Source organism: Glycine soja, chromosome 9 (genome assembly GCF_004193775.1).
Source record: "Glycine soja cultivar W05 chromosome 9, ASM419377v2, whole genome shotgun sequence".
NCBI lineage: Eukaryota > Viridiplantae > Streptophyta > Magnoliopsida > Fabales > Fabaceae > Glycine > Glycine soja.
Window position 1 is genome coordinate 36,776,836 of NC_041010.1, and position 17,743 is coordinate 36,794,578.

Genomic DNA, 17,743 nt, shown 5'->3' on the forward strand with positions numbered 1-17,743 from the left:
GCGTTATTGTCACTAAATAAACAACTTCTTGTTGGATTATATATTTGAGCTGAAGTGAAAGATGTAAAATATTGAGAACCAATAGATTGTCTTAAATGAAAGGATATAAATTATGCTCTTCTGATGCTTTTTCCGCAAGGTTTCTCTAGGATCACTTTATGTTGTACAACCGGTTAATTTCTAAAAGTGATGGATACTCTCTTGCTAGATTTTTAATAGAAAACAGTGGTTGTTGCAGAGATAAATATGAATAGTAACAAAGTAGTGCTCTTTGTCCTATGTCTTACTAAGTTTATAATGCAGATTTTACCCAACTGTATTGATGAAAGAAGACTTCAAATGCTGTTAAGCAGCGGCATGGTCAGTACACCACAGGGGGGCCATAATACGGTTGTTGATTGAATGGAGATAAAAAAATAAAAAAAGCATAGTGATGAACTTTAGGATTTCTAAATATCATTTTCTGTAAGAGTGCTGAGTTTGTGGAAGCTGGGTGAGATTCCCTTGAATGTAATAAAAAGATTCCCTTGAATTGCCTATCTGGCATCATAACATTCTTTATTTTTATTTCAATAAACCAAGCTTAGAGTTTTTCTATTGATCAAGAGGTTTGGTAGAAATTTGGTTTTGTGCCTGGAACTAATTGTATTTGTAGTTGAATTTTATGGACTACAAATTATTCTGATGAAGTAGATCTTTGCACTTTTATCTGTGTTTCTGAATTGAGTCCTTAATTCTTATAGTAGCAGGCATATATTATTATGAAGGTAAGCAATAGCATCAAAGCTTATCTATAAATATATGATTGATGAGAATTCTAATATTACCTTTTGTCAATTGCTTCTCAAGCTGTTTATTCCTTGCATAAGACTTCAACAAGAGATGTAAGTCTTTTTTATTTTAAATTCTAAATTCTAATTATTAGATTGAGTAATTGAGATCTGCAAGGCTGATCAAATTGATTTTGACTTATTATCTCATGTATCATATTTATTTTATTATTTTTTCTTTATTTACAGAAGATATTTCTGGCCATTAGTTACTAAGCTTCCCATTCCACAAGGATGCCATTTGTGTTATTTTCTTCAACCTTTTCACTTGAATTTTCACTAGTGTGGCATCGTTCTATTAAACCTGTTGCTTACTTTCACTTGAATTTACACTTTACGTGCAACATTTACTTACATAGATAATATGGATACTATTATTGCATATTTTATAATTATATTTGTTGATTATTACTAATATAGATAATATTGTAATTATAATAAATACAGCTTTTCATATTATATAATTATATTTATTGATTATTAATAACATATATAATATTGTAATTATAAATATTGATTTTAATATTATATAATAATATTTATCGATTATTAGCAATATTGATAATATTGTCAATATAAATATTGATTATTATTATTTAAAATTTAATTGCAGGTGATTCAATATTTAACATTGGTGTTGTTGACGTAAGCACTGATATAGAAACACACATTTGTTACATTGTTCGAGAGGTAACACTAACTTAGAAGGTGTAGTTTCTACATCAGAGGTCAAGATAGAACTGATGTAAAAAATGCAACCTTCAACAATGGGCATGACATTAGCAACTTGTAGATAACACATTTTCAAAGACGGTGGTTTAGTTAGCACCGATGTAGAAAACAATGTGTTTTCTATATTTGTCGATTGAGGACCGATGTCAAAACATTTAACTATCAACGACGTCATATTCTATATCGGTTGACTATCGATGTAGAATGATGTTTTCGACTGATGTAAAAATCGCGTTTTGTAGCAGTGAAATATATATATAGCTAAAAGAAACTTAATTATAGCAGTACCTAAAGCAAAACAATTTATGCATAGTGGTTTATTACCTAGTCATCGTGTAAAATGCTTTCTACAAGTAAAAATTAATTTTCATACAAGTAACTTTTATGATTAAAAAAATATTTTGAGACATAACACTAGTGAAATGTCACGAATTAAACCTATAATTACATATTTAAAGATTAAGTTATCTACTAATATGTTACACCTTATTAATATTCTTATATTTAATATAACATAATAAGCCCTATTAAAAAAAATTAAGAATCTTTCTACATTTTTCTCTTTTTGAAAAGTAAGAGAACCTTAGCATCCACTTTAAGGGCATCATTAAAAATGCTTTAAGGCATTTTCTTATTAAATTCGAAAAAAGAAAAAGAAACTTCCACATGAAAGTTCACCATTAGATAGAAATGCTTCGAGGCATTTTCTTACTAAATTAGAAAAGAAAAAACTCCGACATGAAATGACTCTCCCATGGTGACATCAGAGTGAATTACGCAACATTTGTTCCATACCAAACATGCGTAACGGTAGAGCTTACTGCCAAACAGCAATTAAGATTTCATGTTTATAAAATATTAAAACGTATATATATATATATATATATATATATATATATATATATATATATATATATATATATATATATATATATATATATATATATATATATATATATTAAGAGGACATTCTTTGATACTTGATACCGAACAGAACAATTAAACTTCTTCAAGTACCTAAACTTTTTTTTAAGAAAAAAAAAATAGTTCTTTCTGAAATTCTAGCACGTGCCTCTCTTAGTTCAGGCGTTCATTAAAATATAGTACATGATTCCAAATTCCGTACATATCTCAAAGAAGCCGTTAGTATATTTCTCTGTTTCTTTCTATATACTTACTCTCATGTTAAAATTCAATGGAGAGAATCCATTCCCTCATATAAATACTAGATTGGGTGATCCGTATAATGTATAAATAAATATTTTTTTATTTTCTAAAATATATTAATATTTTTTAAAACTTATATTATGAAATATTTATAAAATATAATATTTTTAATTATTAATTGTTGTTGTGCATGATAGATATATAGTTAATTATATATTTGGTAGACTATGTTTTTTAAAATATGATAAATGATAGAAATAAGAATTAGCTGTGTTAAGTAAGATAAAAATAAAAATTATATATATATATATATATATATGTAAGAGTTTCTAGTTTGAAAAATCACGAAATAATGTTTTTTAATTATATATTTTAATTAAAACTTAACTTCAAATAATAAGTAATTAAGATTTAGGTAAGATATTATAGTACGGGTTTTTATACTCATACTTTTAAAAAAAAAATTGTATCCATATTCATATTTATGTGAGTGATACCCTTGTCCTATGAGTACCTAAACTTTTTTTTAATATAAACTTTTTTTTAATTATTTATATATTTAAAAAAAACATATATTGCGTTATTAATTATATTTTAATTAAAAAAATAATAATTAATAAACAATAATAAATTTAAAAGGTAAACATTTAAAAATTAAACTAAATTTTTAAAATGAATTCAAAAAAATCTTCATAAAAAGGTAAATGGAGAATATTATTTAAAAATTCTATGAAATCCTACTATATTTATGTTATCGTATTATCTTTAAATTAAAAATAAATTAAAATATTTGTATATATTAATTTGATTTATTGAAAATATATATTACAGTGGTTTAATTTAAATAATTATAGTTATCTCATATATTTGTAGGATTTAAAAAAAATGATATTTTCATTATTTCTAAACAAAATTTTCAGAACAAAAATAAAAATATTTTCATGAGACACGAAAATTATGTTTTAAGTCTTTAAATTTAGAGTTAATTATAATCCACATGTAATTTATTTTTATTACATTTGTCATTTTTTTATTATTTTTAACCACATTTGTTAATTATGTGAATTTTTTGTTAATAAATTTAATAAAAAAAATCATTTAGGAAAGAAGAAACAAAGAAAAAGAATTATATTTAAATAGTGATGAATTTTTAAAAGAGTAATTAATATTTGATTATTGGATAGAAATTTGGACTGTTCGAATGCGACATGGATTATGAGAGGAGGAAGACTCAAGTCAAGAAAGGTTCAGTGCATCATGGACGTGGCTTGTGTGAGGTGCAGGGTTACTAACAAATATGAAATATATGTCAAGTTCACTAAATAAAACGTTACCCAAAGAAAAGACTTCAAAAAGAAAATATGAAATATTATATTTATTAAAATAATATATAATCAACTTAAATAATATGATAAATGATATATTCATTGTTGGACTTTAATTACATGTATGACTTTTCATTTTTTATAATTTTTTTAAAATATTATTATAACATTTAATATATGAAAATATTTATGTTTCTTATTATTATTTAGAAGAAAAAATCATATAAAGTATATGTCGAATAATAAAATTTAAATATATAACTTTTATTACTTAAAGTAGCATATACCAAGACAATATTTTTCCCCAAAACTTTCAGAAATAAACATATAGTATCAAATGCATAAAAAAATCCCCACAAATTAAAAAAAAGGCATTTTGTGGATCATTTATGTGATAAAATATATAGCACTGTCGTGTATCCTCGATTGAATCATTTCCCCATGCTCGATTGAATAATTATAGAAACATTCATATTAAATTAAAGGATCCTTATATATTTTGTCAAAAAAAAATCCTTTATTACTAAAAAAAATAAAATAACCTGTGATTTAGTAAAATTGATGTTTTAGCAAAACCTAAACCCCAAATCTTTTCACGCAGTCTCTCTCTCTCTCTCATGCTCTCGCCACCACAAAAATGGTGCTTCCTTGAAACTTGGTGAAACCTAGGTAAGTGAAATGCGGTTTTATCTCTTCCTTGTTTTGCTGTGCAGTTTCATTTTTCTACCATTCTTATATTGATTTTGTGTTGGAAGCGTAGCAGGGACCACGCGTAGCAGGGACCACGAGGACAAGGAGTGGCCGCGGGTGAGGGTATATAATGCTTGTTCGAATTGATTCTGCATTTTTTTTCTTTTCAAACTAACATTTCTTTGTTGCTTTTAGCTATACGTTTTGCTGCAGCTTTCCCGTTGGATGAACAATGCGAAGAGGTACGTTTGTTGAATAGTATTTTTTTTGGAGGAAAAAGAAGGAATCATGTTAAGTCCGTGTTTTGTGTTTATTTTTTTATTATTGCGTAGGTAAGGTTGAAACCTAAAAGAAATGTGTGTTTTAGCAATTTAATTTCCCAAGATATATCAGTGCTCCCTGATAATATGTGTGCTACTTGTTTAAAATTAACAGCCATCAAAATGCTTATTTGTTGGTTCCACTTGCTGGTGCTACGAATGGTGTGTGAAATAGATATAAGTATAATGTAAAATTCCAAAAGAGATTATACTTAGGCATTTTCGTCCTATTTATACCACTCTCAATTTTGTTATTTTGGTGTTTCTTACACACGGTGAGGTGGGAAATTCCTCTAAAGGCGATTCTCATAACAATCACTACCTCTGGCAAATTTCAGGTTATCATCTGGTGCTTCACGGTTGTAACAAGGTTCATCCTTTATTAGGATATTCTTGATATAGGCTTTTTGGCCTAGCTATTGGGTTTAGGTTATTAGGCCTACACATTAGCTTAATTTGCCACATTAGGCCCTAATCCTCTGAAGATTGATCTATAACAGTTGCCTCCAAGTTAACGGGTTGGTACTTTTCTACAGTGGCAACTTCGGGTCATTATGATTACATTCTTTCGAGCTCCATCCTGTGTAACGTTGTACCCTTGCTTTGCTTCCTCAATCCTCAATCTGGACTTCGATTGATACATTATCTACCACGTCTTTGTTGGATTTTGGTTGTGAGTTGTTACTACCCATTTACTTATTTCAAAATTTTGGTAGCATGCATATATACTTTCATTGACTATTTAGTGTTTGCCACTTTTTGAAGATCTTGAGTTTCGTTGTTTGCTTTTCCTTTTCGAGTGGATGAGATCTCTTTGATTACATTATCTACCACGACTTTAGCTTACTTAAATTGCTTTTCCTTTTCGGGTTTTATTCTTTCATTTTTAGGAGTTTTATTTACTTATTCGTGGTGTGGAAGGCACTTATTGAGGAAGCCTACAAATATTGCTTTCTCTTTCTTTTTTCTTTTTCTATATTTTCAAATACGTGTATTTGATTCGTATTTTACTTACTATGTCCTATTTGTCTTTTTTATTTATTTATTAAGATATTGTTGTGACTAATTTTACTAATTTTAAAATACGTGTCTTTTTTATTTATCTATAAAAAAAATAATTTCTAAAAATAAATTTTATTATTTCTTTATTAATTTTATTATTTCTTTATTGTGTCTATGAGTTTTAAATTTACATTTTATAATTTATAAAACTAATTTTATTCTTATTTTGGATTTCTAATTTATAAATCAGATTGCTCTGTAACAATTTTTTATTTTATTTTTTTATAGTTATTCCAACGAATAGAAATTGATTAATTAATTAATTAATTAATCATACTTGGTTAAACAGGCTATCTGTTGAGAAGCTAGCTTCCACTGTGCTTTGGAAACTCTCCACTCCATGCAGCTATACTGAAACGAAATCCTGGTATTCCTTCTAATTCACACCAAATTACTAGCTTGATTTTTTTTCTCGCACATTAATGAATATATATATATATATATATATATATATATATATATATATATATATATATATGGTATTTTAGTTTACACAATGTCGAGTATTGATCGATGGATAAGCACTCTACTTCACGTAATTCGTACTCTTGTTCTAGTTTCATAACCATATAGTAAGCCAGAAAGTCAAATAAAAGGTCCTAATTACTGGATAATTAAACACAACCATCAATAGTAAAATTGATTTTAAATCAAATTAATTTTGTAAAAATAAATTATATTAGGTTAAAGTTGATTTTGAATTAAAAGTAAATTATATTTAAATGTTTTTAAGTACGTATTTAGTAAAGGAGTTTTGATTCAATACAAAAATAAATTAAAATTGTTTCAACTATAAATTAAATTTAAACTTGGAGACAAATTTGTAATGTACAAGTACAACCAAACATCAATATTTACTTAAAATCACGTTAATTAGCATTTTAACATAATTTTATATAATTCAACTTATATTATGTATATGTAAGTATATATTTCAAAAGACTTCTCATAATATTGTTTGGTTTTACATGCTTTTAAGTATATATTTATATATCATTCTTCATTTAGTGGGGGAAAGAGGGGTTTGGATGACCTTCACTCAAGGAAATCACAGTCACTCATTCTCACCACCATTGATTTGTTTTGTTTAAAAAATAAAGAAATGATCACTTTTTTAAGTAAGAATAAAAATGATCACTTTTAAATTTAAATTAAAAAAAAGATTAAGATTAAAAAAATAATTTTAAATCATAATTATTATCATTCCATCTATCATTGTTTATTATGATAGTTGTTGACGTTATTATTTTATTATCACTAGCTTGAAATAGTGATAGTCATAATATTAATGATAATATTATTAAATATAGTATTATTAAATATAATGATGCTGGATGACGTGGTGTTAATTGTTTCATAAGAGGTGTAAAAATTTAAATTTATTTTTGTTCAATCATACCTATTTCAAAAATTTAGTGACTTAAAGTGGATTAGCTCCTTATGGATTGAGTTAGGTTGATCTTTGTATCATTTTTTATAAATGACAAAATTATAAGTGATACTACATTTATTCTTAATGTTCTTTATAAGAAAAAGTTTTCTCATCTATTGTGATCTTATTTGTCTTGAACATGATGATCTCTAGTAAAAAACCGATGTTAACGGTCAATAGTAACACATTCGTTAACATCAGTTTTTTGTAAAAACCGATGTTAACTTTTAACATTAATATACATTTTCTGGGTGTAATTCATATTAGCAACATCGGTTATTTATATAACCGATGTTGATAATTTTACATTAATATCGGTTTTTCAAAAATCGATGTTAACGATAATACTATCAACGTCGGTACTTTCAACATCGGTTGAAAAACCGATGTTGAAAGTCATAAATAACCGATGTAAAAAACATATTTTCTAATAGTGCTTTAATAATCTCAGAATATTTAACTCAACTTTTGGACAAGGCCATCATATTGAACACGGTGGGAAACAGGCTTTTCTATTCAGCACTTCCCCTTTTACTTTGGCCCTGTGCTAACTTTCTTATCTTCGATGGCAATGGTAATTATATTATACAACCTCGATTTTCTGGCTGGGAATGGTAACAATAGGGTAGAGAATTGCATCCCAAATGACCTTTGAGATTAAGGTTATGTTTGCATTAAAGTTTGGAAAGTATTTTTTCAAATTTTAATTTAGAATAACAAATTCCAATATATATGTATCAAATGAAACTCCTTTTCACTTGACTTAGTCTTACTATTCCTTTTATTATAACCAATTTCAATTAACTATCGTTTGAATTTATGTATATACAGTCAAAATTCCCAAGTGAAAAAACTACTTTATTTCCCTCTTTACTAGATTGGTTTTTCACTCTGTATTTATTTCAATTTAAAATGCACTCTTGTATTAAAAAATTTCAAAAAAACGTTTAAAACCCATAAAATTTCAAATTATTTAGATGTGATGCACAAGGGATTTAATTCACACAATAATATTAAGATTATTCAAAGAGAGACAAATATTGGATATTAGAGATTAATCATCTGGCATGATGGTGACACAACTAAGCATAACATTGGGGCATGACAAAGTGTAGTGATAGCAAGTCATTGCGCAAATGACAAGTGGCGCGCGCCTGGCTGCACAAGACGGAATAGTCGATGAGATTATGAGTTAGTGTGAGTTTAACCGATGTGGTAGCGCAATTAATTAATGCTCTAAACTGTTTTGAAATATTTAAGTGTCAACTTGACTAATGCTAACTTAAATATTGTTATTTGAGTCGGTTGCAGCCAATGCAATCTTGACACTATTTAATTTTAAAATTAAGGTCAATTTTTTCCCGTCAATTAGATGTGTTGATTTTAAAACAATTAAAAAAATCTTTTGGATTATATATTTTTGCGTCACTTAGATGTGTTGATTTTAAAATAATTTTTTTTAAAATCTTTTGGACGCTATTTTTGCTTTTTTCTTGTAGTTCATTCATATAAATATAATCTTGTGTGATGTTTGCCATTTTGAAAATCAAAGAAAATTGCCTTATAAGATAAACGGTAGTAGGGCACCTTAAGCTTTTGAATTAATCCGCATGGACATATGGGGTCTACACTCAATGAGTTCCATCCACAATTATAACAACTGTAGTTTATGACTAAAAGTAGGTTCACTAGGATTGTGTTAAAGTGTAAATTTGAGGTTTTATTGCAATTGAAAAATTTTGTTTTAAGGGTTGCAAGGCAATTTAATGGAACTGTGAAGTGCATGAGGATCATGCATGTGCTGTATTTTGGAACATGATTTATGTTGTAGTTCTGGTGATTTTGTAACAAAGTAGGTAAATTTTGTACCTACATCCTCTTTTTGAATGAAGTTATTTGTGATCAAACAAAATAAATTGGGCCATCATGCTGCTAATCGGTTGTCTCTCTTTGGAAGAAACTATTAGGTGATCTTAATTGGGTGACATGATATTTTCTCTATCTTTATTGATTTGTCCCCACCTCTCCCATTACCCAACTTATTCTTTCCCTTCTCCCGCAAAACAATGGCGTGCGGCGGAGACAAGTTGATGCTGCCAGCAAAAAGACAAGTACATTAATTTCCAAAAAATAAAATAAAATAAGTAGGAGCACAAAGTGACATCAAGTGTGTGCCTACGTAGAAAGGGTGTGAAATTATACAAAACAAATCTAATTTACTTTGATAAATCATTAAATGGTAGATCCAACAATTTTCTATGCACCCAACAGATTTGCTTCCAAATTCACCCTCTTTGATATATATCTCTAAGCCCCCCAAGAGCCATGACAACAGCTCCAACGTGTCGACATTCTACCTCCCTTTTACTTCAAGAGTTTATGTTAATTAACTGAAGAAAGTGAGAGATAATGAGAGGGAGAGAAGGAATTAATGTGCTAATTAATGTAAGGCACCTTGTTTCCAACAGAGAATGGCAACTTGGAAGTGGACGATAATTTTTAATTAGGTCAGAAGGTGATGCCATAAGAGGAGAGAAATAGCCTTTTTTTTTTTTTTATCGCGCTCATTTGCCTTTGAATTGCCTAGAGGGAGGCCATAGGGGTATTAATTAATTTTGGTCCTTGGCTTATGTGGATGTTATGTAGACAAATACTACTTATACTCTTTTCCAATATTTGTTTGTGGATCTCTACTTATAAGACATTTTTTAAATTGTCTTTAGTTTTAATTTTTTTTTTATCAAAATATCTTTTACAACTTGTGTAATCAATAAACAATAAATGCTATAAATTAAACAAAAAATTGTAATTTTAATTCTTATACTTTGAGTTAAATGTAATCAGGTCCATGGACTTTTTATATTTATATTAATAATGAATTAGTGCTTAAACTTTTAAAAATATGATTTTAATCCACCTAACTTTAAAAGCTTGGATATAAGATACTAAATCCACGTATATTTCAAAGTTTGAGGATCAAATTCATCCTACAAACATAGGAATTTTGACAATGTTTGAACGAAAAATATAAAAGCTAGAAACATATTTTTGCCAATTAATGAGATAAGCTCGTTATCTTCTCTTAAATTCAACCTTGTATTTAATTAGCACGTGCCTCACTCCCTTGAGACATTCATTAAAATATATACAGGTCGTAAATATAAGAAAAAAATGAAACACCAATTAAAAAAATTAGTTAAGATTAATTACTCATTGGTTCTTATAGTTTCATCATTTGCACATTTTAATCCTTATAGTTTTAAAGTGGATTTTTTAGTCATATAATTTATATTTTAATTCTTTTTTAGTCTTTATAATTTGAAAGTGATTTTTTTAGTTCTTATAATTTATATTTTAATTTCTTATTAGCCTCTATAATTTAAAAGTGGTCTTTTTAGTTCCTAAGTTTTATATTTTAATTCTTTTTATGAGTAATATTATTAATTACAAATAACTATTAATAAGTAATTTATAACTAATTTATCGCAAGATAATTTATAATAAAAAAATAGTTGATAATTTATAATTAATTTGTAGTTAATTATTTTTATATATATTTTTATAGTAAGAATTAAAAGATAATTAAAATATAAATTATAAGAACTAAAAAAATCACTTTCAAACTATAGAGACTAAAAGGTAAAATCGTGAAACTATAAGGACCAAATAATTAATTTAATCAATTAATTAATTACATTTAATTGTATCAATTTTAATTAAAAGTATTTTTTTAACTTACCTTTCATTGAAACTTGATACCAATGACAAGAATTAATCATTCAAACTAGCACCTTAATTAAATAAAAAAGATTTTAGAGATAAAACATTAAATAAGATAAAATGAATTTTAAAAAAAATTATATTTAAGACTAAGAAATTTTTTTCTTCTTTTATATTTAAGATGAAAAGATAATATATGGTTTCGTACATGCGTGGTGAGAATTGAATAGAGCTTAAAGAAACCGTTAAAATCTCTCTCTATATATATACACGCATAAAATTATAAAACGCAAACCCGAAAGCAGTGTGCACTTAATTAAGGTGAACACAAGAGGGATTCAACCAGCTGAAAGAGTGAGTTTTTAGATGGAGTGGAGAAACTACTATATGGATGTGATATTTGTGCCATTTGGGTTAGGAATCATACTAGCATATCATGTGTGGCTATGGCACAAGAGCCGGACACAGCCCTTCACCACAACCTTTGGAATAGATGCTGATGGTCGCCGATTATGGATCCCTGCCATGATGAAGGTATATTATATCGATATATTTCTCCCTAAGTTTTTGGAGCTTTTTTTTTTCCTGCTTTTATTTTGACATGGCATGTGGTTATGTTCACAGTTCATTTCAAAGATATATAAAGACAAATGAGAACGCATTTGTATAATTAATCATTTACTATATATTTCATCGTCAATTCATTTTTAAGAAGTGGAAACTCGCTTTGATCATGTTAATGGTACAGAACAAAACTCTTATCCAAGGACGCTATTCAATTAAGCATGACAATTAAATTTCAACTCATAGGTACTCATATCTGCTTTAGTTCCAACTTTGATGGAGAAAAATTAGTATAATTAATTGATAACCGCTGCTGCCAAACCCTCCCCACACCATTGATATATATAAATTATAAAAGATATTAATAATAAAACTTAAATTACATAATTCATTAAAAATAATTTAATTCTTAATTATTTTATGGCTTATGTTGTTTATTATTTTTTATAATAAAATATAAATAATAATTCAATATATGATTATTTAAAATTATATATATATATATATAATAATTCTTTGTTATCTTTGGATGTTAATTGTTAATTTTTGTTTGTAGAAATATGATCAAACACATGGTCTTTTCTTTCTTTTTCTCCTTCTTAATTACCTAAACAATCTTATATCTCTAAAAAACAATTCTTTGAAAAAATATAGGCAAGTTCCTCATGGATTTCCTTGCTGGGAATGGAGTTAGATAATTTATATCTAATTATTTTTAAACTTTATTCCCAAGTCAATCTTGCTGATAGCGAAGACCAAAGTGAAGATAATAAAACTTGTCGTCCTATATGCTTCGCCAGTGACAAATCCAGGAACTTAAATTAGTATGGACAATTTATTTAGAAAAATGAATTTAATAATTGCCATATACAATAAATACTTGTGAGTTGTTGAAAACTCTTTAATATTGAAATTCAACTCTTTTCTATTAATACAAAATTATCTACTATCTATTTTTATAAAAGAATATGAATATTATATCTTTCCCATATCTTTTGATGTTTTAAATATTTATTTTTCTCAAAATAATTGATGTTTTAGAATTTTAAAATTTAATTGATATTTTTTAAAACATACCATTATTTAATATCCACTACTAGTGGCATAGGCATCAAAGATTAAGGTTTTAAAATAGGACATTAATTTTAGTCTAAACACACCAATTTTGAATTCCATTAATGTTTGTTATAAATCTGTTTACAAATATCAAAAGATATGAGAATGAAGTAGTATTTGAAAATATGTAATCATGCAAAAAGATAATATCAATTACAGCTGAAAAATTATTTTAAATTTTTAACACATAAACTACCGGTGCATGTGGTTTGGACCTATTATTGTTGCAGGACATTGACAAAAAGAACATCGTAGCAATTCAATCTCTTCGAAACCTAATCATGGGATCAACCCTTATGGCCACAACATCCATGCTCATCTGCACGGGCCTAGGAGCAGTTATAAGCAGCACTTACAGTGTTAAAAATGTAATCAACGACACAATTTTTGGAGCACACAGTGACTTTATGGTGGGACTGAAATATGCCATCATCCTTGCAATATTATTATTCTCGTTTCTATTTCACACTTTCTCTATAGGGTTTCTCAATCAAGTGAATATCCTTATTTGCACCCCACAAGATGTCAAGTCTTTAGTGACCTTGGAATATTTAACTCAACTTTTGGACAAGGCCATCTTATTGAACACGGTAGGGAACAGGCTTTTCTATTCGGCACTTCCCCTTTTACTTTGGATCTTTGGACCTGTGCTAACTTTCTTCTCTTCAATGGCAATGGTGCTTATATTATACAACCTCGATTTTCTGGCTGGGAATAGCAACAGCAAGATAGAGGTCTTTATCCCAAATGGCATTTGAGAGTAAAAAAATGTTTGGATTTAAGTTTCGAAAGTATTTTTATAAATTTCAATCTATATACAATAAAAAAATTTAAGGTATCAAATGAATAAGGAAGAAATTATTGCTTCTAAAGTAAAAGAATTTTCGAAATCTTCCAAGTTCTATCCAAACATATGCAAAAGCGTTTAAGCCCGTATCGATCTCCGTCTTGTCATGGGCAAACAAAAGGAAACAAGTTTGCTTTTATATCTATTGTTAATTCATAGTTAGAATATTCTCCATAATGTGTCTCACCCAAAATTCTACATGAGCAGTATTATGTTTATATGTATCAAATAATAATTTGCGAAATAAAAAAAAGAAGATGATGTACTTATTTTAGTTTTAAAAGCATTATTATATTTAAAGATTTCATGAAACGAATAAAATTGACATTAATTTTCGTCATAATGCAACAAAGAAAAAGAGAAATAAGTATAAAATTTTGTTAAAAAAAATATTCTCCAAGTTAAATTGTCCTTTTTTCTTACAAATGAGAATTGACTAATTATTATCTCTACTTAATTGAGCAATTCATAATTTTGATTGATAAATAAGTACTTACAAGTTTTAGGTAAGGAAACAGTATTTTACTCAAATTAAACATAAAAAATTAAATGAAAAATGTACAATCTCTTTATATATTTTCAATAATTAAAACAGTTTACCCTAGTGTTCGTTTTAGTTATTTTTTTGTTTGAAAGGCAAAAGTAATATGTATATTATATACTCAAGAATAATACATCAACAGAGTAGGACAGAGAGTTGCTGTACTCCCACCAAAAAACAAATGCCCTCATGTCCAAGTAATCCCATACCCCTAAACAAAACGATATTACCACTGTCCAAAGCTAGCACTTAGCGATAAGTAGTTCATTCGGGATGTACACCAGCTTGAAAATAAAGTCCGAGGCAATGTATGCTTTTTATATGCTAGTCACTACCATGATATCTTTTTTTATATCATCCAAAACACATCTGGTGTTATCTCTCTTGTCCAAAAATTTTATCTATGAAATCAAATTTTGATATACTTGTCTCGAGATTAGTAGAAGAATTTCTTAAAAAACAATTAGAATATGATAAAAATTTGAGAAATGAGATTATGTGATTAAAGGAAGTAATTTTGATTGAGATTGTTGATTTCGATAATTTCTTCTCACAAGTAGAATTGGAAAGCGTTGAAGAATAAAGTATTTTTCGAAAAATCAAAGTACCAATTGACACAGTTGCGAAGAAGTTATACGAAAACAATTACTAATATCAAATCAATGTAATTAAGTATATCTTCTTTGTACATCTGTCGAAATCATATAATTCGACTATCAATGTTGTAAGTCTATAAACTAAAATTGTTGACTGCCAATTCGGGTTTGAAAACATAATCATTTAATTCCTTAAAACACCAACATGTCTGCCATCAAAATTGGCAATAAGGTTTAGCAGGTCATCGTGTATCTATTTAATTCTCATCTTTTATGAATTCATATTTGTTTATTTTACTGTACATTTCTAAATCCTTTACATTTTTCAATCTTCATTTCTTCTTGAAACTTTATTTTTTCAATCAATGTTTCTTATTATTATCGAAATCATTTACAAACTAATTACTGAATTGAAAATCAAAGTTTTCCTTATTGCTAATCCTACGAACAATTATTTTATCGTAACAAAATGGATATGTTTATCGAATTTATAATAGTGATTGCATTAAATATTAAACAATTCTTTATTGTGTTGAAAAATGTGAACTTGTTTGTTTAACCAAAAAGAATTCATAATCTAAAAAATAATTTTATGTCTCACTTGTAAACATTTATTTGTTAATAGAATCATTTAGTGAAAATTCCTTGACTGTTTCAAAAATATTTTCCTTTCGAGAAATAAATATGATTTTTCATGATTATAACACCTGGACAACCCCATCTCTGATCTCATTTTTGTGGCACCACCAGGAGAGACTCAAGGATTTGAGAGGCTTAAAACAAATTTAAGAATGAGGCCTAAAGTACTATTTTTGGTTTTTACCTAATATTGACATACTCAAAAAGAAGAAATGTCAATTGTTCTCTCTACCCTCCAAATAGAGACACACGCACATAAAAGATGAGAATAAACAAATAGGTATTGTGGAGCTATTGGCTAATGTGTCAAAGTGAAACAATAATCAAGTAAATTAAAGAAGCAGGTGAGAAGACAAATTAGTATGAGAGACCGTGAGAAAAGAAGTAAGAATTAGAATTGAATAAGAAGAGAATAAAGAAAATAAAAATAAAAGAAAAAATTTTGAATTTCTTAAGCTATTAACTATTAAATCTCTTTTTTTTTCTAAACAAAGCTATGATATTGGGGAAGACTTGTTACTCATTAATTATTACATACGATACCAATAAAAAGATTAACCATTACTTATAATATTTTAATTAAAATTTATTTTCAAATATAATTTTACAATGAATTTTTTTGAGATATATTAATACAAAAAAATTTGGGACCTTTTTTTGGACCTAAAGCCCTTGCTTGACTGCTTGGGCTTTAAGCCGGTCCTGGGTACCACTGTCTCCAAAGAGATATGCCAAAAACAGAAACTTCAATCTTTTCCAGCTTGATTCTCAAAAATGGAAAGGCATCTCCTCATATAATTGAGTATTATGTTGAGCAATCACCATTTCAATACCAGCCATTATATATTTATTGAAAAACATTAACATTATGTTCGTTTTGAGAGGAATGAAAAGAGAAAAGTGTTGAGAATGAAAAGGGGTAATTTGATAGGTAAGAAAGTAAAATAAAAAACAAATAATGAAGTATTTATAAAATTTCCATTTTACCCCTATACATGCATTTTTTTTTGCGTCAATCATTTTTTTTTATAAAAAAATTAACATGCATATAATCAATTATGCGTTTAAGTTGAAAGAATAAGGATGAAAGTGTAAATTTTCTGCCGGACCACTCAATCCATTTTCACCTAAAAAATGAGATGAAAGGCAATGAAAAGCTACATTAAATCGGCTCAATATTTTACGTTAAACAAGTGTCCCTCGTTTATCTCTGGCATGGCAATAGTGAAAGTGGGAGTGTGGCACTATATGAACTCGTAGTGTCTTGTATCTTGTTTTTAAACGTTAATGGTATACAAGGCATGTATAATCAATTATGCTTTGGCATACATAATCGATTATATGCATGTTAAATTTTTATTTTTTTTAAAAAAAGTTGATTGACGCAAAAAAAAAAATGCATATATAGGAGTAAAATGAAAATTTTATGAATACTTCATTAGTCGTTTTTTATTTTATTTTCTTACCTAGCAAATTACTTTAATGTAAATCTTTTCCTCTCTTTGATTTACTCTCTTTCATATCTATCAAAAAAACTTCACTTTCATTCTCAGTATATTTTTTATATCTTTTCATTCTCCACCCTTTTGTCTCTTTTCATTCCGGTCAGAGCGATTATAATGTTAATGTTTTTCAATAAATATTCTTATGATACAAGTAAATAAGACCATTTATTACTAGACCGACCCTAAAAGTTAAGTTGGCGGACCCTAGACCCTAGTAGTTACTTCTTGTATTGGTTTTCTTTTACTATTAGAGCTCATCACTGGTATAAATATGTACTGCCAAAATGAAGTTTTCCCATATTCCGTTTTATTTGACTTGCATGTGTACCTCACAAACACCATCAACCCTAAATGAATTTACCCACATGCAGCTTGGCAATACGTAAAAATGAGGGAATTAATCAAGTATCTAATGCCCTATGCCCCATGACTTTGGATGATTTCATTCGCCTTAAGATCACTGATTATTTCGCTCTTGTTTCTAATTTTGTTTGGGGAAAAACTTTTCTAAAATATTTTTTTATACAAAATTAACAAATAATTAGATTTATTCTTGGCTTTTATTAAGTTACACTTTAATGAGTTAAAACTACATTACGTCATAATACCTTTTTAATTAGATTTATTTTCCGTAAAACTTTTACTTGATTTTTGAAG

The 17,743-nt window shown here is 27.5% G+C and overlaps 1 protein-coding gene across 1 annotated transcript; it reads left to right on the forward strand.

Moving 5' to 3' along the window:
• Positions 1-11,580: 11,580 nt before the first annotated feature.
• On the forward strand, positions 11,581-14,025 carry LOC114367611. The gene is made up of 2 exons (XM_028324797.1): positions 11,581-11,812; positions 13,189-14,025. Exons 1-2 carry the CDS (start codon positions 11,645-11,647, stop codon positions 13,714-13,716), a joined length of 696 nt encoding a protein of 231 aa, XP_028180598.1. The 5' UTR covers positions 11,581-11,644; the 3' UTR covers positions 13,717-14,025.
• The last annotated feature ends 3,718 nt before the right edge of the window (positions 14,026-17,743 follow it).

Bases quoted from the DNA above. Each gene is read 5' to 3' on its own strand.
- LOC114367611 (XM_028324797.1), top strand. From the start codon at position 11,645: ATGGAGTGGAGAAACTACTATATGGATGTGATATTTGTGCCATTTGGG. The intron at 11,813-13,188 runs GTATATTATATC...TTATTGTTGCAG, and splicing joins GGATCCCTGCCATGATGAAG to GACATTGACAAAAAGAACAT.